At 55.1% G+C, this 22,361-nt stretch overlaps 7 protein-coding genes across 7 annotated transcripts; 5 read left to right on the top strand and 2 right to left on the bottom strand.

The window, feature by feature from the left end:
- Window positions 1-587: 587 nt before the first annotated feature.
- Window positions 588-4,920, top strand: GGS23DRAFT_171266 (NACHT domain protein). Its single transcript, XM_051511556.1, has 6 exons — window positions 588-1,332; window positions 1,392-1,766; window positions 1,837-2,397; window positions 2,455-2,560; window positions 2,617-2,874; window positions 2,928-4,920. Exons 1-6 carry the CDS (start codon window positions 837-839, stop codon window positions 4,681-4,683), a joined length of 3,552 nt encoding a protein of 1,183 aa, XP_051376035.1. The 5' UTR covers window positions 588-836; the 3' UTR covers window positions 4,684-4,920.
- A 1,453-nt stretch (window positions 4,921-6,373) lies between these two features.
- On the top strand, window positions 6,374-7,538 carry GGS23DRAFT_592648 (P-loop containing nucleoside triphosphate hydrolase protein; the record flags this gene model as incomplete). The annotated part of the gene is made up of 6 exons (XM_051517908.1): window positions 6,374-6,463; window positions 6,557-6,816; window positions 6,878-7,063; window positions 7,134-7,284; window positions 7,351-7,449; window positions 7,515-7,538. The coding sequence occupies 6 exons, from the start codon at window positions 6,374-6,376 to the stop codon at window positions 7,536-7,538; spliced, it is 810 nt and encodes a 269-aa protein (XP_051376036.1).
- Window positions 7,539-7,709: 171 nt separating this feature from the next.
- On the bottom strand, window positions 7,710-11,023 carry GGS23DRAFT_547839 (uncharacterized protein). The gene has a single exon (XM_051515115.1). The coding sequence runs from the start codon at window positions 10,886-10,888 to the stop codon at window positions 8,354-8,356; it is 2,535 nt and encodes an 844-aa protein (XP_051376037.1). The 5' UTR covers window positions 10,889-11,023; the 3' UTR covers window positions 7,710-8,353.
- Window positions 11,024-12,507: 1,484 nt separating this feature from the next.
- On the top strand, window positions 12,508-13,519 carry GGS23DRAFT_171348 (heat shock factor-binding protein). Its single transcript, XM_051511557.1, has 4 exons — window positions 12,508-12,561; window positions 12,676-12,869; window positions 12,988-13,078; window positions 13,184-13,519. Exons 2-4 carry the CDS (start codon window positions 12,819-12,821, stop codon window positions 13,270-13,272), a joined length of 231 nt encoding a protein of 76 aa, XP_051376038.1. The 5' UTR covers window positions 12,508-12,561; window positions 12,676-12,818; the 3' UTR covers window positions 13,273-13,519.
- Window positions 13,459-14,874, bottom strand: GGS23DRAFT_171365 (disulfide isomerase). The gene is made up of 2 exons (XM_051511558.1): window positions 14,210-14,874; window positions 13,459-14,147 (listed from the first exon to the last, which is right to left on the bottom strand). The coding sequence occupies exons 1-2, from the start codon at window positions 14,718-14,720 to the stop codon at window positions 13,543-13,545; spliced, it is 1,116 nt and encodes a 371-aa protein (XP_051376039.1). The 5' UTR covers window positions 14,721-14,874; the 3' UTR covers window positions 13,459-13,542.
- Window positions 14,875-15,308: 434 nt separating this feature from the next.
- On the top strand, window positions 15,309-15,945 carry GGS23DRAFT_171417 (ribosomal protein S14). Its single transcript, XM_051511559.1, has 3 exons — window positions 15,309-15,554; window positions 15,672-15,771; window positions 15,863-15,945. The coding sequence occupies exons 1-3, from the start codon at window positions 15,493-15,495 to the stop codon at window positions 15,869-15,871; spliced, it is 171 nt and encodes a 56-aa protein (XP_051376040.1). The 5' UTR covers window positions 15,309-15,492; the 3' UTR covers window positions 15,872-15,945.
- A 1,996-nt stretch (window positions 15,946-17,941) lies between these two features.
- GGS23DRAFT_612459 (acetyl-CoA synthetase-like protein) lies at window positions 17,942-22,301 on the top strand (the record flags this gene model as incomplete). Its single annotated transcript, XM_051520491.1, has 3 exons — window positions 17,942-18,464; window positions 18,588-18,742; window positions 18,835-22,301. The coding sequence occupies 3 exons, from the start codon at window positions 17,942-17,944 to the stop codon at window positions 21,619-21,621; spliced, it is 3,465 nt and encodes a 1,154-aa protein (XP_051376041.1). The 3' UTR covers window positions 21,622-22,301.
- Window positions 22,302-22,361: the final 60 nt, after the last annotated feature.

The raw sequence follows: 22,361 nt of genomic DNA on the forward strand, positions 1-22,361 counted from the left end.
CTGCCTCCCGCTGCAAAGCTTTGTATTACCTAATACCCACCCACCTAGATTCGCGGAAGCCTGCTAAACAGGACCTACCTACCTCCTAATGTACATCCGACTGGATACCCTGGAATACCTACTGATAGATGCCCCCGCTCCAGGACAACATCAGCGTCTGTTAGCATCCCATTTGTGCTCTGTGCGCGCAACCAACAATAGCAGCAGACACTGTCGATTCCCTAGCCTCCAGACTCGTCGTCGTTTCGGAGTGAGGCTCCCCCAGCGTTGTCCTCTACGTACGACGGAGTCGCACAGCTACGGTGAACCCGGGCGTAGTTGGCGTGTGTGACAAATCCAATTGAGCAGTCATAGGTTCCTACCTTGAACCATCGGAAGGTACCTACGTACTTATCCGTTGCGGCCCCTCCTGCCTTTAATTTACCTATTACCCACAACTGCCTTCAATTGCAACCATTTGCCTTATAAACAAATACGAAAGGACGAGAATAACCCTTATAATTAGACAGAGTATGTAAATTACCGTATATATAATAGTAAATGACCAGTAATATGCATTAAAAAGCGACACATCTTCTCATTAAAGCGTCGTTTCCCTCATGTAACTATGCGACTCCACGCCTGCCGCCTCCCATATTTATGACCCAATTGGTGCTGGGAGGCAAGGAGCATACGCAGAGCCTCGTGAGGGTCAGAATACGCATAGCCCCTGGTAAGGCACGCTCGGGTGATTCTCTTATTTATTATGGCTTCTGCGGCAGGGAATATGACACGCGCTGCTCTACTTTCCTACCCCATTGTCACTATGCACGAGATGCTAGCCACCGGTACTAGCAATGGCGGCCGTTTTTGATCCTATCCAAGCGGTCTTCCAGGATGTGATGCGTGATTTCCGGGCTGAACTGGACGATGAACAGGTGTACCGTGACATATTGCAGACAACCACAATCGACCAAGTCCACGATGCTGCGGAAAATATCCAAAAGGAACAAGCCAAAAGCGGTCATCTTCGACATTTGTCCAAGATTTCGCCATACTTGGACCGCCTTGCCGAGTACGCGACTGTGGTGGAGATCTTCGTTCAAGCGAAACCGGACGTCTTGGCCCTCATTTGGGGGCCCATCAAATTACTTCTGCAATGGACGAGCGCCCTTAGGACTTCATATGATGCCATCGTCAACACGATGGCTGAGATTGGTGAACTGCTACCGGAATTTAAACGAGCGCTCACCATCTTTAACCAGAATTCCGTACTAAAGGATGTCATGGCCTTATTCTTCAGGGACTTACTGGACTTCTACTTAGTAGCGTTGAGATTTTTCAAGCTGCCGCGTAAGCTACATATGCCATCAACGCAGCACTTACAATAACTAATAGAGTGAATCATCCAGGTTGGAAATATCTTTTTGAATCACTCTGGCCCCGGCACAGGGATCGAATCAAAGTCGTCATGGGCCATGTTCAGAATCATGCGCGTCTGATGAGGATCGAAGTCGGTTTGGAACACATTCAGCAGGAACACGAAGCTCGGCGGCGAGCACTAGAGCACTTTGAGAAGGACGAGAAGTTCCGAAGAACCCAGGAGTTTCACTGCATCAAAACAGATATAGCACCACAATCCTATGATGATAAACTCGACGGGTTACGAGCCCGTATCTGTCAAGGCACGGGCCACTGGCTGCTACAGGAGGAGGCATACAAAAAGTGGCTAGAAACTGCCGCAGAGCCACCAAGAACGTTGTGGTTGCAAGGCATCCCGGGTGCCGGTAAATATATTCCCTTCGAAATCTTCGACCGACCTGGTCCTTTTTATCCTGACTTACGTGCATCATCTAGGCAAGACATATTTAACCAGCACTGTAATTGACAAAGTGCGATCCCTCGGCCACACAGCTTTCGTCTTCCTCAGCTACAAACAGGACCAACGTGCAACTGCAATATCTGTGCTTCACTCTTTCATATTCCGCTTAGCTTCTGGGGAAGAAGACCTCCAGACAGTGGTTTGTCAATCCTGTAGCGAGGAATCCAAACGAAGTCTCCAAGGAGCCGCGGCACTTCTCACCACGGTTCTTTCCTGTACCGGGCCAGCCTACCTCATAGTGGATGGCCTGGACGAGATGGACGAGGAAGAGCGAGGAATCCTCCTCCCTCAGCTTCTATCGATCATTAAGTCCTCCCACGAAGCTAAGCTTTTCGTTAGCAGTCGGGCCGAGGCCGATTTGACTTCAATTCTTCGGAACGAGGCAACAGCCATACGCATTGACAAAAGAAATTCTGACTGTATTCAGACATTCATTCAACAATGGGCGCAACACTGGTTCATCGAACGCGAGTTCTGGCCGGAGGAGCAGACTCAGATCAAAGCTGGCTTAGCACCACTAGCGACGAAATCGAAAGGTAGTCCTTATCTGCGCCCCAATCATTCCCGCTACCTCAGCTAACTCCCCACTCGAGGGATGTTCCTCTACGCGAGGGTTGTGCTAAATGGCATCCAGTTCCTAGACAACTTTGTGGATATTCGCGAGGAACTCAACGCTCTCCCTGAGACACTTGACGATGCGTACGTATTGCATACCCGCCATAACTCTTGAAATTCCGGTTCTCACCAAGCCTCAGGTATAGCAGAATCCTCAAAAGGATCAATAGTCTGGATCGTGACACCATGAGAGAGAGGGCGCGCATGATCCTGGGATGGATTGCCTGTTCCCCAACACCACTGACAGTACAGGAAATTCAACAAGCGTGGAGTATTGATCCGGAAAACCCAGAATACACAAGCGGAATACATGGAAACCTCAACCTTGTCCGAATATGTGGTCCGATAGTGGAAGTTATCGACGACTACGTCCAGTTTGTCCACTTTACGGTTAAAGAGTCTGTATTTCCACTGGCTCCACCGGTGATTTCGTCCATTAACTATAGACCAGGTACCTTTTCAGCTCGAAAATCTCGGGCTTCATCGATATAAACCGGGCCACCCTTGATCTTGCCCTGCGCTGCATTACTTATCTTTGCCAAGCACACCACGACCCAGCCTTGACGGATGACCAAGTCTACCAGAATATCCGCACGGGGGCATATGTACTGGATTGGTTCGCCACCCGTATGTGGCCGCAACTCACCCGGAAGTATCTTAGGGATACTCTGACTCAACAAGAGGCGCCTCGTTCAGAACTAATTTCGCATCTCGAAAGGCTCCACTATAAGAGGCTCCAGAACGAAACACTGGAAGACAAGGACGACGACGATGATATTGACAGTCTTCTCCCAGGCCTGGGCGATATCAAACAGACCCATCCAGAAATATACGGGTTGGTAGGCCAGACAATACGATTTCACCGGCTTTGCAAGGCCTCAGAGGCTCGCATGTCCCGCGGAGCGCCTTGGATAGACCTTGACCCGCTGGGGAACTCGGAGCTATCCGTCCGTATACATGAAGCAATTGAATGCCCACCCCATCAGATCAGAGACAATGAAGGCGTTCATTGGGCGACGATGCAACGATGGTATGGTAACCGGCCTCATAAATGCAAATACCTGTATTGCCAATTCAACCGTGTCGGCTTTCAGCACGCTTCAGAAGGGAAATCTCACGAGAAATTCCATGATCGCCCGTGGAAATGCAGTATTCCTGGCTGCGAGTACGCGGAAGGCGGCTTTCTATCTAGAAAGATGCGCGACGACCATCTCGACCGAGCTCATTCGAACCAGAACGAACGTACCTTCGATCTCGGCAGTACAGGCGACGAGAACGAGACTAAGCTTATGCTTCTGGACTTGATAAAAGCAGGCTTGGTAGATGCAGTGGAAAATATGCTGTCATCTCATGCCGAGTTCACAGTCAAACACGCAGATGATATGTTCCGGGCCGCCATTGAGTCTGGGTCCTTATCAATGGTTGAATTCTTGGCACCGAAGCTGGGCGACAGTACGCTGCAAACCGAGGCGACGCAGCTGGCTACTCGACTCAACCAGGCCGAGATATTCCAATTTCTCGTTTGCCAATATCCCCACTGTCGTTATTTGTATCCAGCCTCATGGAAGAATATTATATCACTAGGCAGCTGCCAGATGGCTGACAGCTGGATACAGGCTGTGGCTCCCATGGCATATGATGAAGAAACTAGGACACGATTACACTATTATGCGACAGCCTCCGGCCGCTCAGTCTTAATTCGGACTGCGGCTAACGACAGGGCTAAAGAAAAGCCCCTCATCCAGCTGTGGGAATTCGGGAAATCGTTGGGGGCTATTAAGGCCTCAGATCTCGGGGGCTTCTTAATTGATGTTGCTAAAACGACTTGCTCTACTAATCTTGCCCAGTTTCTTCTCGATTCTGGTGTCGACGTGGACTCTCGCCGGAGCCCTAAATACTTTACCGCACTTCGTTATGCTACTAAACAAGACACCGCTGAGGCATCGGCTTTAATAAAGTTCCTGCTTCTGGCCGGCGCCGATCCCGACATCGAGCAGGAGTTTATAGCCTCTACTACTCGTAGGGCCGATTTTGTGACCAAAATGGAGGATGAGAAGGGGGCACGAGGTATTTCGAAGTGGTTGGGTATCACCTGGAACGAATTGCTGAAAGAGACGGAGGAATGCAGAAGTAAGGGCAAAGCTGAGAAGAAAGAGACACGGGGGCTCAAAAGGAAACGAAGCGCGAAAGATCAGGAAGAGTCCTGAGATCCCGAATGCATAATACCCGTCGCAGCTTGTTTAAAAGTTGAAACTTAATGCAACTGACATTAGCCAGGCATGATATTATAGTTAGCATTTCCAGTTCGGATGGTGTGAATAGTTTAACCCCGTGCCCGAAGTTGACCTCCAGCCGCCGACATCTATGCGATGCTACTAAAGTGTCTTTGTCAACGAAACAGAAAAAGGGTCGGCCTTAGCAGAGACCAGATAGCCTTACCTGGCATTTTGACATTTATAAGGCTACAGCAGCTAGCCTGCTGTCATAATGTAAGACTTACATATCCTTCTAAGGTAAAACGAGGATGTTATATTAAGGATTACGTTAAGCGTTATAGCGTTTAGATGGTGTGTGACGATAATTAATAAGGTTGTAAGGCTGGGTTCCCTGGAGCTCTATTTAAACTCCGCTATATTCAAGATAAGGCCCGGCTCACCGCTACAGAAGAGAGAAGGGCAAGCAGCCATAATTTGATGAGCTCAATATATTACCTATGAATGAATCCCCATTATAACACCTGCGGAGGCTCTTCTCAACTCCCCACAGCGCCTCGACGTTTAGATGACGTCTATCTAGGTATATATGCCTAAGCAGTGAGCCTCGTGTAGGGAGCGAGTCTTCTGCAGGGAGCTCACCTGGCCAGCAACGATATGTTTGTAACCACTAATAATAGTATGTTCACATTCAATATTATCGTCAATCATACCTATTAAGCTGTCTCCGTCATCCGTACAGTGCTAACGCAGTTAGCCAGCTTCTCGACATGAGGCATCTCCAGTATACCGATAGAATAGTATACTGGACTTGGGGGTCACAATCAGAGTTGTCATCGGCTCCTGGCTTCTAGCGCTTGCCGCCTAAACAGAACCAAGACGAGAACAGATGAAAGCTAACAAGCTAAGCGTCTTGCCCAGTCCTATTTTCTGGATGGCTGTTAAAATGGACTTTCCCTTCTCCATATGCTTTGATGGGACCTACATCTGCGATTATCCCTCCACGAATGGAAATTGGGTCGTTGGCAGAGATACCTGTAATCGCATTGCGATAGCTTGATCCCATGGGATTATTACCTGTCGTTGGTACATATTTCATGAGATGTCTCTTACTTCCTCTTTCTAGCTCCGTCCGGTGCTTCAAGCCAAAGTGACGAGGACTTGAGATTGCCCAAACGACCGGACTCTTTCTCGATCATGAAGCAAGGAGCTTTGATTTGATGCCTACATGGAGTTGAGCAATTGTTGGGCAGATGGGTTGAGCAGGGTAAGAACCTACTTCATCAAGGGCGTGTGAAGGGGAAGACTAGGGGTCACATTCACTTCAGCTTCTCCTCCGTCTATGTAATCAAATATTCTCAGTAGTCGGTTTCTCACCATGTCGTCTAATATAGTTGTCGGTGCGTTCTTTTCCTCGTAGAGTGTTTTGGGGCATGCTTCGAGTTCGTCTTTTCTCTCCCTGGCCGCGCTAAAGCGGTTTCAGGCTTGACTTTTGAAAGATATCCTCTCAACTTAACCATGTATGACCCTAAAAGATAGCATAAGGCTGGAGCGGCTAGAATGCCTGCGGAGTTCCGAGTCACTTGATACTCTGAGACGTTTAGTAGCCGCTACACCTCCCCGGCGAACAAAAGCAGCATGCAATTTGTCTGTGCCCTACCTCGATGGCAAGAGAAAATCCGACATGTTAGTCTCTTACCAGAAGATCAAGAGTTTCGGGACTTCTTCAAAGAGGCTGCAAAAAATCGTCATTCGGAGGTCTAGAGATAAACATGTACGGAAGAACAAACGGTCAAAGCCGCCTAACATTCTGCTGCTCATTACTCTTCTACGACTCGCGTGTGGTCATGTTAAACTGTTCCCCTAGTCTGAGATTGACTGTTGGAAGAGAGAAGAAAGCGATCCCTCCACCGAGGAGGAAGAGATGTTTCTTAACTCAGTCTATGGTATGGAGGGGGAGGATATGGGAACTCCAGAAACAATCTTCAACGATACCTCCTCTATGCAGATTGGGGAAGCAAGCACACCAGAAGAAGGCCGTCCTGCACACTCGGCAAAGGTCGAGGCATTATTGACGAACCTTGATTTAGAGAGAGCTAACTTCGACAGGCCGAAGCCTCTGAAAAGGTCGGTACATGAACATTCCAGCGATTGTTTTGTGGCTCCTTACTTACCCGCTTGCCTGCAGTGTCGTCTTCAGCTGCTGGACCAAGATGCTAGACCTAGTCCAGGACGCCCTCCGGGCAAAGGGGTTCAACTACCAACGAATAGACGGGCAGTCGAGCCTGAAGGCCCGATCAGAGGCCATGGAGATATTCACCGAGGATAGCAACTGCACAGTCATGCTGGCGAGCATAGGAAGCGCCGGCGAAGGGTAAGGGGGCCGATTCACGACGCCTTGACGAGGCACTAGCAGACGGCAGAGCAGAGCTGACATAGCTCAGTGTGGATTTCACAGTCGCACAATACGTCCACCTCCTCGAGCCGCACTGGAACCCCATGGCCGAGGCCCAGGCTGTGGACAGGGTGCATCGCATCGGCCAGACATCGCCCGTCACTATCACGCGATACATCGTGCCCGAATCTGTCGAGACTGTGAGTAACTCCCTAACTAGACTTTTCCGGCCTGATCCCCCACTACTCATGCTTACTTAGAGTCAGTACATCCAATGGGTTCAGAGCGACAAGCTCAGAATTATCAACCTGTCTTTTGACGCAATGAGCGAGGATGCGGTGAAGATCGAGGAAAGGCGGTGGCAGGTAAGTGACGTTCCGAAAACCTCTCTCATCAGCTCGACCAGAACGAAGGCTAACTCGAGTCCAAGAAACTTCAGAGTTACTTGCAGTAGCGAAAGGCGGGAGCTGGAGCGCCTGGGTTGAGGGACTCGTGCTTCAAGACTCACACCCAGGAACAAAAAGCCTACTACAGGCCTTATGCTCCTAGAGTTTCCGCGATGTTGACTGAAATGATGGGGATTTCTATATTTACATGTCACGTAGGCATACGCCTCTAGCGGAGATAAACCTAACTTACCTCAGCTCGTTGAGCATATATACATATGTCTAGCTAGCTTCGCACTCTTTTGCATATCTCATTCCTAGCAAGTTGGTCAATATACCCATTCTCACCCGCGTTCTCATGCTCCCTCTGCGCGTAAACTATCCTCTCAAACGTTGCTTGAGTTAGTTACGTGACAACCAGCAAATCGCATTATAACTGTAGACGGACTTCGTATTAGTTGTCGACGTGCTCCACGACAGACCTAAACAGCAACAAGCCAGGTTCCTCACGTTCACACTCGGAGCAATCTACGCAACTAAGACTTATAACAGCTGGGTATACTCCCCGCAACAGACAACTTTGGTACAAAAGATGTCGAGGGCACAGTCAGAGCACGTGCCTCCGGGTACAGACACCGGAACGACAGTCCGCAGTATTACACGGCGCAAATATAGCGATGACCTCGTCGCGCCACCCATCTAGTTGCCACTGGCTACGCACTACACGGCGTCAACACGCTTAAACCGCGCCCACAGGCAGGCTGAAAAAGTAGGCATTACGACACGAAACGGAGAAATTTCGATTGATCTACCATCTACCTACCATCTTTCCATCTCCGCTCCTCCTCCCGCCCCTCCCCTCGGTCTCCCGGGCCTCGTGCCCTCACAGCGGCGGCAGCTCCTCCCTGCATATCGGGCACTGCAGCCGGAAGCGCATCCAGCCCTCGAGGCAGGCGCTGTGGAAGATGTGCCGGCACGGCGTGACCATGTAGGCGCGGCGGGCGAGCACGCCGGTGACGCCGCCGGCCGCCGGGTCCTCCGCCCCCGCGCGGATCACCGGCACCTCGAGCACCTCGCGGCAGATGGCGCAGTCGATGACGTGGGTGCTCGTCCGCTGCTGCGGCGCCAGCAGCGGCTTCTTGCTGCCGCTGCCGCCGCCGCCGTCGTCGCGTTCGAGCTCCGGAGGAGCGCTCGCCGCCGTCGGGCTTCCCGGCGCTGCCGCCGCCACCAGCCCGATGGGCAACCCTCCCGCCTCGACGTTGTCCTCGCGCAGCACCGGGTGGTACTCCCAGGCGTCGGGCATCCAGCCGCGGGGCACGCCGAAGCGGGGCCCGAGCACGGCCTGGGCTGCGAGCGTGCAGGTTTGCAGCCAGAGCCAGGCGGCGAGCGCGGCGAGCGCCGCCCGGTCCGGCTCCGCGAAGGCGAAGTTGCCCGGCACCGCGTAGAAGTAGGCCACCGGCAGCAGCCGCAGCGCCGACTGCCCCGCCACGAACCGCCACGCCAGCGCCCGCCGGCAGTTCCGGTACGCGTTCCGGTAGATCTGCGGCACCCAAAGCGACAGGTACACGAATAACACCGTATTGAAATAGGCCGCCCGGATCCGCGGCCGCCAGCTTGCGGCCGCCAGGCTCAGAAATAGCACCCCAATCCCTATCAGCAGCAGCCGCCCGAATACGTTGCTCAGTTGCGTCCGTAGGTTCTGCGCGTTGGCTGTGGGGTTGCCTGCCGTCACTGGGGCGGGGAGACCGGTGGTCTCGTTGTTCGTGTTCTCGGCGATTTCGGCATCGACATCCTGGTCTGAGGGGATGATGATGGGGGGAGACGCTGATCGGCGGGTGGCGGTATCGGGAGGGTTTGGACTTGTTGCATGTCTCGGCGTCGTAGATGTGGGTGCATTCTGGCGTTCCCTTTCCCGCTCTTGCCGTCGCCATTCGGGTTCTTGGGCCCTATGGATCTCAGCTAGGAAGAATGTGGTAACGGTCATGGATAACAACGAGACACATGTGATGGCGAGTGACGGCAGCAGTGTGGTGGACGCCGAGAAACTCCAAGCGGCGGAGCCGGTGAAGATGATACCGTCGGCGAGCAGCATTATGCAGCCAGTGTAGAAACTGACCCGGCACAGGGTCGAGGGCGTAGAGGTCTCTCTCATCTGCATCTTGAGTAGCTGCAATTGTCCAAATATGGTGAATGCGAGGCCCAGAAGAAAGGTGCTAACGCTATAGAGAAACACTTCTTGCTTTACGCCGATCAAATGCTTGCCGTCTTCAGGCGCATATGCTGGGGGGCCTTTGGTTTCGAGGAAGAATGCGCAGTCAGGCGAGTACACGACAGCTGACATTTGAAGTTGAGGTATGCGCCGGTGGCCGGTGCCTTGAGGGAAGCGAAGCTCGTCCTCGATATCCTGGATAGCCTTGGCGACGTTCTCCGGACCTGTTAGGGTAGGCTGCACCCCTAGGATATCCTGATCTAGGGGATAGATCTGGACGTAAAGCAAGTACTCGCAATGTGGAGATGGGCTCCAGGCTTCTCCCGGCGCATCTAACGTGGAGGTCCAAGGATCAAACTGGTCGTCGAAAGTGCGCTTTTCTTTCCTCTCTAGCGCCTTGTCTAGAGTCCGGTTTAACAGGGCCTTGCTGGATTCGAAGAAGTCTTCACGGGTGGTGAGATGAGGTAGGCCGAATATGCCGGCGAACTTCTCGCTCGTGGTCGTGAAGAGCATGACTCCCTGGCGGGGCCAATGAACGCCGTGGAGCCGCATTTCCCAGCTGCTCCCGGTTCCGTCGGCATCATCGACGTTGATCGTAGCGGCTACCTCTCGGGCCTTGATCTCCGCCTTCTCTAGTACTAACTTGTCCACCTCCTCCGGCTCTGTCGCGCCATCCTCGTAGTCCTCTATGCGCACTAGCATCCTCCCGTCCGTGCCGGTAGCGTTTCGGGTCCATTCCGAGTGGTAGCCCGACCACGTAACACCTGGACTGATCTGGCTCAGGTTGTAGCTCGAGTGGTACCGCGGCGATGATGTGTTCGCCCTGTGCCATAGGCCGCGTATGATGCCGGTCGCGTTCTGCCAGACCGGCACGGAGGCCTCGGGGATGCCGACGGCGTTTGCGCTCCACTCCTCGCATCGGTTCTGGAAGCGCTGGAAGTCTTCCCACGCATAGCCGTCTTCCTCTCGGAAACCGGTTAGGTTTAAGTACTTGGACTCGGCCTCGGGCGGGTTGCCCGCTCGGCGTGGCGCGAAGTCGCCCCACTGGGTGCTGTTTAGGATGCCGAGGGCCTCCCGTTGGCGCGCAAGACGGCTCTTGACCAGGGCGGGGCCTGCGATGAACCCCGGGTTTGAGTCCGGACTGGTGGCGAGCCAGAATAGCAACAGGAGGAGGAAGAGGGTGCCTCTGTTATCTTGTAGCTGAGACATAGCAACGAGTTGTTATCATGGTGGCTATATTGTGGCTAGATGCAGTAGCCGGAATGCGTCGCAAGGGGAGTGAAGATGGCGACCATGTACCTATAGAGAGCCGCCTTTGGCCTGTACAGGGATACTGTCTTGCTTAGGTATAGTTTAAAATAAGACCCGAATTATTCTGCGAAGCAGAATAATTCGGGCTTATTTTTAGCAATTACGCTAAAAATAATAACCTATCCGGAGGATAGAGAGATATAGGAAGTATACTTAGTTTATTTAATAACGACTTTTAGAGCTACGAACTTTATTTATAATAAAAATATAGAAAGCGCAAAAAATTATATATAGAAAACTTACATAAATATACTTAGTTTATTTAATAACCATTTTTACGTTTACAAACTTTATTTATAATAAAAAACATAGAAAACGTAAGAAATTATATATAATTTTTAACGGGATTAAAATCTAAGACTAGGAAAGATTAAGAAAGATTAAGAAAGATTAGGAAAGATCAGGAAAGGTTACTGCAAAACAGGTCAGGAAAGATTAGGAAAGGTTACTGTAAAACAGGTCAGGAAAGGTCAGGAAAAGTCACTGCAAAACAGGTCAGGAAAGATCAGGAAAGATCAGGAAAGGTTACTGCAAAACAGGTCAAGAAAGGTCAGGAAAGGTCACTGTAAAATAGGTCAGGAAAGGTCAGGAAAGGTCACTGCAAAACAGGTCAAGAAAGGTCAGGAAAAGTCAGGAAAGGTCACGGCAAAATAGGTCAGGAAAGGTCAGGAAATAAGGGTAGAAAACGCGTTAGAAAAGGTCAGGAAATAGGGGTAGAAAACGCGTCAGTAAATATACGTAAGGATTTCAAATTATAAGACTCCATTTATCCCGCCGTTTTTATTAGGTGCACGCATTTTTAGGGACCCATAGCGCGTTTTTTAGCCAGTAAAAACAGAGTTTCCCCCAAATGACCCCTTTACAGGGTTATTTACAGGGTTATTTACAGGGTTATTTACAGGGTTATTTACAGGGCTATTTACAGGGGTATTTAATCCCGCAATTAATCAGCATGACAGGGGGTTATGCGTATTATAACTATCCTCCGGATAGGATGAATAGTAGGCTGGGGGAGTTGTGATCACAGGAGAGCGCCTTGGGTGGTTAATTGTTAATTACCCTTGTTGTCCTGTCGACGCCTGACATCCCACTGCCCCTGTATGGACGATAGGGGTAGTCGTAGCAGCGGTAAACTTCATTCGTAAACAGCACGAAGGGGCCCTGAGAAATATATCTCATGTGAGTTCTCTCGGCTCAAAAAATCGCACATACTTCTGTTTTGTAGAAGAATGAAGGCTAGGAAGATGATGAATAGGCAGGTATATTTGGTGTTGTAGGATTGAGCCCACTCCTGAGAAAATAGTCCCTGATGGCTTTGACAGGCCACCTGGTGGGGCGCTGTGCCGTGAGTCTGCCAGTGGCAGATGACCTGTCAGATATGTATTGCACAGACGTATCGCGCAGACGACAGTCTGACTTACCTAGGATCAGCTGATAGCGGGCCGACATCCGGCCGCGCACCGCTCATCAACTACGCATGGTTATGCAACTAAGGGATCTAAGCCTTGGGTATTAATCAGCACAGGCCAATGAGAAAAAGCTCTCGTAGCCTCCATAGCCCGCATTGGTAGATATGCATATATCCAGCACCTACACCATAATGCCATAATATCAGCGACCGGACGCGTGCCGGGTTAATCAATTGCCCTCAGTATTTTATCTCCTTTTCAGGCTGACCTGCCTACCCTCCTAACCACCCCTCCCCCAATTCTACCCAAATCTACGGATTCCTGGATTCCTGCCTACCCACCACCTCCGCTTCGACGGCTCCCATCCCACACGGCACGGCACCGCACCGCCCTACACACGCCCATCCCATACCGAGGCAATGTCATCCAATAAGACGGAGGAGACCCCGAAAAAGGAGGCGACCACCAACGTGAGGAACACCTCCACCCCTCGCCCGCTCCCACCCTGCGCAATGCCATGCCACACGCTCTGGTCGCGAGGCTAGCAGCTAACTAACAACCGCCCCCCTCCTCCCCTGTGGGTAACAGAGCACCGACGAGCTGACCGTCGTCGTCGAGGAGCTGCTCAACACGCTATCCAACAAGTTCGCCGGCGTGTCGAGCGAGATATTCGCTAAGAGTAAGCCCCGGTCCGAGAGAGGAGCTCACAACTACGCTTTTCTTTTTTTCACTTTCTTTTTCCTTTTTTAGTGGTATGGCCTCGGTGCTGACCGCGCTGCTGCAGTGGACGAGATGTCGCGACGCCTAGATAACCTCGAGGCCGCGCTCCAGGCCAACGACGAGAATAGTGCGAGCCCCAAGTCGAAATCATGATTGTGACACACCCAATGCTTTGGAGTCGACGCGTCGAGAGGGTGTGAGGGGGGTGGGGGATTGGAGGAGGGGCATCGGGGTACACTACTGGGGAGCATGGCATGGCGTTACGGGAGCCTGAGACATGACTTTTTTTTTTCGGAAGGGGGCGGTTTCACGCGGCACTCGGGTTTAATACGGCAACACGGTGAGCAATACGAGATGAACGTTTGTTTTTTGTGTTCATTATCTTGTTCTTCATACACGCCAACACGTCTTGCAACCAGGGATTTACAGCTCCTCCTTTTCATCAGCCTCCTCCTCGGACTTGGGAACGAATTGCTTCAAGATGTTGGTCTTGCTCTGTAGCTCGTCGAGCTTAGAAGGCGCGAGACCGCCCTTCCTAATGATACCGTCTAAGCGCGCCGCCTCCTTCGCAACGTAGCCCTCGTTCTGCGACAGCTTGTCGAACACCCTGAGGTAGTATTGAGCGTACTTGTACCTCGCGTCTTCCGTGAGGCCGGCAACGACCTTCTTGGTTTCAGCCACGAGATCGGCCAGCTTCCCGCTGCCAGCAGCGTACTTGGCGGCGATGCGGTTGAGAACGTCGATGGTGCCGCCGACGGCATCGAGACCACCGCCGGGAACACGGTGAGTGCCGGCCTTCTCGTTGAGGAAGGCGATGAGATCCTTCTCGGTTCGGCCGCCAGAGTAGAGCTCGCCCTCAGTCGAGCCCTTGGGGAAGAACTTGATGGTCGGATAGGAGGCGACGCCCTGGTCGTTGGCGGTGGCCTTGCTGTTTTCGGCTTCGGCGTCGACCTTGGCGATCACAACGCTCGGCTCGTTGATGAAGTCCTCGGCCAGGGTTTCCCAGGTAGGAGCCAAAGCCTTGCAGTCTGTTCAGAGGCCAATTAGCACGTGCGAACGTTATGGGAATAGTAGACGGGATAGTACGTACGACCGCACCAGGGAGCCGTAAAGGCCACGAAGACGTTCCTGTCACCGCCGATGGTCTCTTTAAAGGTAGAGTCGGTCAAGATGTTCACCTGGCTGGGCAACTCCAGCTTCCTCTTGGCCTTGGCGCCGCTCTTTTCCGTTACGAACTTGGTCAAGCTCTCGAGATCTCGGCCGCCTTCGTAATCGATCGGCTTGTCGCTCTTGCCGTCGAACCACTTGAGGGTGGGGAAGCCTTGGACGCCGTACTTCTTGCCCAAGTCCCTCTCGGCGTCGGCGTCGACCTTGGCAATCTGCACATCCTTGGACGTGGCGAAAACCTGAGCCAAGTCTTCGTAGATGGGGGCGAGGTTTTTGCAGTGACCGCACCAGGGCGCGAAGAACTCGACGAGAGTGGGCTTGCCCGACTTGAGGACGACCTTGTCGAAGTTGGACGGGACGAGGTCGAGGACGGCAGACTTGGCGGCCACGAGGGCGGCCAGGCCGGCGAGCACAAAGCTCTTGACCAGAACCATACTGGCTCGGCTCGGATATTCAGAATCACGATAAGCGATCAAACTCGCCGGGTCGTTGTTAGGATACGGCGAGAAGCAAGAAATAAACGAGGGGAAAAAAACAAAGAACTGGAATTCGAGGATAGATTGGGTAAAAAAATCAACTTAAGTCTCCCAGCACGGCTAAGAAGGTAGATGATCAGTAGGCTTTCGTCCCCCGGCAGATGGAGGATGCGCTGGATTAATCAGTCGAGACAATGGTTTGATATGACAAAGCAACAAAGAAGCCACTTTGCATTGAGCGATGGGCGAATGGAGGAGTGAGCGGACATGGGAGCAGCAGAAGCTTATCTGCTCTCACTCTACCTCTTATCTCAGGTACCTCAGGTAGCTCTCGTATCATTGATTCCGCCTATCGATAGAAGGAAGAGCTTGCGCCACCGGCACGAGACAAGCTGTGGCTGTGGCTGTGGCCGTGCGGCATTAACTCCCCGGATTTGCGCATTTACGCGGGAAGGTGAGGGAAAATATGGTTACGTAACATTTGACATATGGGGGTACCAGGGTACAAAGGTACCCGCTTGCTCGGCAGCCCTGAGCGATGCGACGGGGCGCACACAATTTACTCTCTCGTCCATTTTCTCGCCAAAATCTCGCCGAAAGATTTCTACGCTACGCCAGACCTCTCCCGCGACAACAATCACGATCCGACCCAACACCGCACCGCACCGCTCCCCTGACGCCGAGTCCTTTTTGTGATCGCCCTCGCATCATCCGTCGCCTCTTCGACAATATGTCTCACGAATCTGTCTGGAACTCGCGCCCGCGAAGCTACGGCAAGGGCTCTCGCTCCTGGTATGTCGTATATGCCCCCGTCGCAGGGTCCCCTCTTTGAGCCGAGGGCGGAGGATGCCATGTCATAGGCAGATACATAATGGATAGCTAACACATGTGGAATTTCGTCTCGTATAGCCGAGTCTGCACCCACAAGGCTGGTCTGATCCGCAAGTACGGCCTCAACATCTGCCGTCAATGCTTCCGTGAGAAGGCCGCCGACATTGGCTTCGTCAAGGTACGACCCTCCTCCTCCCGCGACGGTGGCACCGGTCAACCTGCATATACGAGAACGAGATCGACGAGACTAACACGCTGCGTGTCTATAGCACCGATAAACGGAACGCCCTCACTCTGTCACACACGCACACACGGCTTCCCCCCTTACCGTGATATCTATCTCTCTGCTAGGCATCATTCACGCGGTCGCGCGTAAAAATGGAGTTGTCGGTTTTTCACATCTGGAACATGGTTTTACGCATCCGCCTAGGGTGCAGGCGGCTGGTTATGGACTTGCGTGGAGGAAGAGGAAGAGGAAGAGAAGGAGCGGACCCGATGGCCGCTCGTTTCGACTAGACCTGCTAGACCACCACTGCAATGCCTACGAGAATTCGGTGACGATGATGACGATGGTGGTTTCGCCTCTATACCCGTGCGCATGTGATGATTTTCCCCGCAGAATCCCGGTTCGACGTTTGCAGGTTAGCGTTATCGAAGACACAACGGTGTCCCAAGGCTCTGGAGGTACTCCCGGGTATCAAACTCCCGCAGGGCGTTATTCCTCTCCTCGCTCGGCACTTAGGAGAGTCTGCCTCTTTGTGTGGGATTGACTATGGCAGGGCACGTATTCCGAAAAGTGCCCAAATAAATGATACCTACATTCGCACGTAATCCACGATTTGAAAGGCCGCCCGGAAGTATCCATCGATTTCTCTACCATGCCACGGGAGCGAATGGGTGGTCCGAGGTTCTCAGACCCGTGCCGTTGATATGCGCATATTTTCCCGGACACGACGGCTCATCGCCGGTCCAATGGCCTGCGACCCAAGGCTCAACCACACAACACCGGCAGGCAACCGTGGAGCAAGTCGGACAACGTGACCCCCCTCTCCCCCCATTCAACTGCGTGTCTTTCCCGGCAATATCAGGCAACTATTTTCATGTTTGTGATATCCTCGTCGTAAGAAAATAGTGCTTCTAGGAAGGCGTACGTAGGCTGTGCTGGGTCCGTAGCATCTAAGCACTCTCTAATCGGCCAAAGGAGGCATTAAACCCTTCTTCGGTAGCATTGTGGCTGATAGATGAGCACAGCTTTCCGTTGGAATGGGGGGTTAGGATGGAGGGTCACGAGCTTGACGTAGCCTCTATCCGGCTTGTATTCGGCGTTGGACCTTTAGTGATGTGTATAGGTTTCCTCGAAGATAATTCGAAGTTGACGGTAACATTGTACGACGCGTTCTGAAGCCTCCAACTACATATTTGTGATTTTCATCGAGATAGTCGTAGCAAATACGAACTGCTTTACAATTGTAGAAAACGCCCTCGTCCTTCCTAGGCAGGCAGGTTTTCTCTAGGTGGTTGATGCCTTGGTGATGCCGCCGGGAAAGGATCCGCAATTCTGCAAGTGATTCAAAATAGGTAGGTAATAGCCGGCATTTGAGACATCCTTAGTGGAGCAGGTGTAAGTGCCATCCTGGACAGCTCCGGTAGTTCTCGTGGGTCGAGTTATAAATGGCGACTCGCTGCTACGTTCACGCGCAAAGATTCACGGCCTCCCTTCCTCCTGATGTACGCTTGCTCGGCAGAGCTGAGCCTCTACGAAGCCAGGGAGAATGCTACCCAGATCAGCCAAACAGTCGTCGTCTGCCCGCCTTGCTGGTAACCAGAGTTCATGGCAATAAGCCTGGGGGTAATTCGGTATCTTCAATACCCGGATCCCACACACACCACATAACATGATACATGGCACCCACCACTACGACCGTCGACGGTCTGCCGTTTCCCTTTATACATATACGTAGGCCACTGATCGATAGGTGTGACGAGGGCTCGCATGCATGATACCCCTGGCAAAGAGGAAGCGATGCCCTGGCTTTGAACCGACGTGTACTTCGCAGCGACGAGATCCGCTAGAGCGAGGTGTCGACATCTTCCAAGGTCGGCTCGCCACTAACTTCGCGACCGGAATACTAGTAGTGCTCGGCACTGCGAGATATGATGAACACTCGTCAGTGCTACCACCCCCGATGGGGTGGAGAGGTGCAAGGGGGATGGGTGACAAGGACTGCCTCTCGCTGTCCTTCCTTACCTATCTGTGTCTTCGACTCCTTGCGTCCATCTCGCCGAGCCAGGTCTTCTATTTTTCCACCTGACAACCTATCCTCCGGCCTCTGCCAAATCCGTAAGCCATGGCTGGTTTCTGCGAGCTGGTGCCGGACATCGTGAGGAGGCGAATATCCCAGACGCGTCCCTTGATCATCATCAGCCATCCCAACCGTGAGCCCATCCGTGTGACATACGCCGTCCTAGACAATGCCGTTAACAGGGCCGCCTGGTTCCTCGAGCAGAACCTCTCCGCCGACGAGGAGACGTTTATATGGATGTCCCAGAGCGACGTGCGGTACCTGATATGGGCCCTGGCCGCTATGAAGACCGGCAAGGCGGTCGTGTTCCCGTCCCTGAGCAACCGCGTGCCCGCCAACCTCAAGCTGTTCGATACCGTCGGGGCCAAGCACATGTTCTTCGGCCCCGAGTCCGCCGAAGCGCTCGGCGAGCTGATCACCCAAGCCAGCCCAGCCGTCATGGCCAGGCCGGGGCTCTCGCTGCTGGATATCGTGTCGAGCGAGCCGGTTGAAGAATACGCCTTCGTCGAGGAGTACGAGAAGATCAAGAACAAGAGGTTCATGGGCTTGCATACGTCGGGAACATCAGGTCAGAGATACTTCACCTAGCCTCTCCCTAATTATCGCATCTACATCCACTCTCCCTGGTCATCCCAGTGTTTAGGCCAGAACCTAGGATTTAAATGCTCACACTCTTCACCCGTGTTACCAGGGCACCCGAAACCGATATGGTGGACGCATGGGCACTTCGAATGCCTGTATTCCATAATGCACGACGACGGTCAACCCGGACGGACGAGGGTGGAGGGACACACGTTCAGCACGATAGACGGGCACGACGTGCTGCTCATCGGATCGCAATCCCACGTAAGTTGCCAAGACGTCTCGTACAACGCCGCAAGCAAGAACGGCACAGAACTTTTCTAACCAAAGCCCCTCTCCGGACGGTACCCGTGTAGGCCGGCGCCCTGCTGCTCACCTTCGGCTCGCTGCGGTGCGACTCGACGATCATCATGATGCACCCGGAGCTGCCCGCCGTGCCGGCGCACATCACCGCCGTGCTGGGCCGCACCGGCGCGGACAGCCTCATCTGCCCGCCGGCACCGATCGAGAGCATGCTCAGCGACGCGGCCGGCGCGGCCGCGCTCGCCCGCCTGCGGCACGTCGGCTACGTCGGCGGGCCGATGAACCCGGCGCTCGGCGCGCGCCTCGCCCGCCTCACCCCGCACCTGTACAGCTGCATCGGCACGACCGAGGGCGGCGTCGCGCACCTCGACTACGGCGCGCCGCCGACCAGCGACCGCTGGGACGCGCTGCGCTTCGTCGACGTCGGCCAGCGCATGGACGAGGTCCTGCCGGGGCTCTTCGAGCTCGTCTTCCCGCGCACGCCGCGCGTCGAGCGCGCCTACGCCTTCTTCCGCTCCTGCCCCGAGCTCGCCGCCGCCGCCGAGTACCGCACCAAGGACCTCTTCGCACCCGTGCCCGGCGCGCCCGGGTGGTGGCGCTTCCGCGGCCGCGCCGACAACTGGGTCGCGCTCGCGAGCGGGCTCAAGCTCGACCCGACCGACTTCGAGGCGGCCGTCGCCGCCGCCCCTGGCGTCCGCGGCGCCCTGGTCGGCGGCGCCGGCCGCGCGCGCCCCTGCCTGCTCGTCGAGATGCGCGACGACCGCGCGCCGGCGACGGCCGCCGAGCGCCGCGCCGCCCTCGACGCGCTCTGGCCCGCGATCCGCGCTGCGAACCGCGCCGCCCCGGCCTTCGGCCAGATCGCCCGCGAGCTCGTCCTGTTCGCGCCGCGCGACAAGCCGTTCCTGCGCGCCGCCAAGGGCACCGTCCAGCGCCAGCTGACGCTGGACGCGTACGCGGCGGAGCTGGACGCGCTGTACGCGGCGGTGGAGCGGGGCGCGCTCGCGGGCGCCGACAGCGACGGCATCGCCCCCGTAGCCGACCTGTCGGCCGCGGGCCTGGCCCCCCTGCTCACGCAGCTCTACCGCCTCGCGCTCGACGCGCCCGACGTCGACGCCGACACGGATGTATTCGCGCGCGGGCTCGACTCCAACGGCGTTACCATCACCATCGCGCGCCTAAAGGCAGCGCTGCGGCGGTACATAGATGGAGGCAGTAGTGCCGCGGACGCCGGCGCTGATACGCTTGAGGATACTTTGCGGCATATCAATATCGGCTTCATGTACAGCGCGCCGACCGCGCGGGCGCTCGCTGCTAAGCTATCGGCCTTACTACTGGGGGACCGTGGGAGCCAGAACGGCCGGACGCAGAACGGAAACGGCGAAGCTAGCAAGGCAGACGAGGAGGAGGACGGTGGCGTCGCCGAGATGCTCCGGAAGTACCTCCCGCTCGCGACGCGCGACGGCGCGCCGCACTCCATCGTATTGACCGGGTCCACCGGCTCGCTGGGCACTTACCTGCTAGCGGCGCTGCAGGCGCAGCCGGCGTCGCGCGTGCGCCGCATCTTTTGCATTAACCGGGCGCCGGACGCGCGGGCGAAGCAAGCCGCGGCGCTGAAGGCGAGGGGCCTACCCCCGGCCGAAGACGGCTTCGCCTCGAGCGAGCTTTACAAAAGCAACGGTAACGGCGTAAGCGAGGGAGACGAAGACGAGGACCCGGGCGCGGGCCGGCCGCGCGTCGTGTTCCTGACGGCGCCCGACTTCGGCGCGGCGCGCCTCGGGCTCGCCGCGGCCGAGTACGCGGCGCTGCGGGCGGAGGCGACGGCCGTGATCCACAACGCGTGGCCGGTGAACTTCCTGCTGCCGCTGGGCGCGTTCGAGGGCAGCGTGCGGGGGGTGACGCGGGTGCTGGAGCTGGCGCGGGGCGGCGCGCGCGCGCCCGCCGTCTTCTTCGTGTCGAGCGTCGCCGCCGCCATGGCCGCGGCCGGCCCCGTCCCCGAGGCCGTCCTCGCCGACCCCCGCGGGCTGCGCCTGCGCCAGGGCTACGCCCGCTCCAAGCACGTCGGCGAGGCGCTCGTCGACGCGTACGCCCGCGCCACCGGCCGCCCCGCCGCCGTCCTGCGCGTCGGCCAGGTCGCCGGCCCCGCGGCCCCCGGCGCCCCCGGCGTCTGGAACCCGTCCGAGTGGTTCCCGTCGCTCGTGCGCAGCTCCGCGCGCGCGCTCGGCGGCGTCGCGCCGTCGTCCCTCGGCACCTGCAGCCGCGTCGAGTGGATCCCCGTCGATGCGTTGAGCCGCATCGCCGTCGAGATCGTGCTCGGCGACAGCTACGAGAGCGGGGAACGGGGGGAGGATGATGGCCACAACGCCAGGGGGGACGCCGACGGCGACGAAGAGGAGGAAGAGGCCGAATATACCGGCCTGGGCGTCAAACGGCCTCGCCACTCCTCCCAGCCGAGCAGCAAGCGCCGCCGACACTGCGATGGCCTCCGTCACGCCGGGGCGCGCGTGTACAACCTAGTGAACCCGACGCCAGCGCCGTGGTCGGACCTGCTGCCGGCGCTGCTCGAAACGGGCGTGGTGTCGGCAGCGGTGCCTTTCGAAGCGTGGATCGCGGCTCTCGAGCGTAGCAGCTCCGCCGCCGCCGCCGGCGACGCGTCGCCCGAGGACAACCCGGCCGCCAAGCTGCTCGACTTCTACCGCTCCCTGCTGCCCCGCGCCGGGGCCGGCGAGGACGACTATGTCTGGCGCGTCGACAACGTGCTCCGCGCGAGCCCGACCGCACGCGCCCTGCCACCCGTCAACCGCGAGTGGATGAAGCTGTGGTTGGAGCGGTGGGGTCTGTAAGGTCTGTGGCTGGGCACATACCTACCTACCTAGTACAAAGAGTGGTTTGCGAATAAAGGTGTTCGGGCCGGGTAGGGATGGAGGCTAATTTGTCTATTTGTCACGTCGAAGAAAGAGGGTGGGCGCTACGAAGCTCACCCGGCTGTCATAGTGTTGATGCGATCACGGATAAACAATACGCAATCGGAACGGAAGTTGGTATTATGGCCTCCACAGGTCGATTTATTCCCCCTTCTAATACTTGTTGGTAGGAACACAACATTCAAATCTCACATCCACGCTCAAGCCATATGGTCCTACATGTAGGCCCATCTTCATTAGACAATCTCCCTAAAGGTAATAATTTGAAAACTCATACATGAATTCATTGCGTCCAAGACACACACAAGAAATAGAAACAGAAAAGTGATATCTTTATCAAGATCAAGGGAACGCTTCATCCCTCCAGGGAACGCCTCGAATCTCCCACGTGAATAATTATTCACTGAACCTCTCCCTAACGCCATGACATCCTCATTATCTATCTCCTTTTCCTTGGTTCCGATGGTTCCCATGATATAAGGTAGACCAAAATAGAAAAGCGCTGGGTACTGCGGGACGCCCTGATGGAAGCGGCCGCCAGGATACTTCTATACAACGCGTCGAATAACACCGTCGACGCCCCCCAAAAAGGGTATCCATGACTGCCTATAAAATCTAGTCCAGTCTATACACGTCTATACGTCTAGACGACCTCGTGA

Source organism: Durotheca rogersii, assembly GCF_024521655.1.
Source record: "Durotheca rogersii strain YMJ 92031201 chromosome Unknown GGS23scaffold_2, whole genome shotgun sequence".
In the NCBI taxonomy this organism is placed as follows: Eukaryota; Fungi; Ascomycota; class Sordariomycetes; order Xylariales; family Xylariaceae; genus Durotheca; species Durotheca rogersii.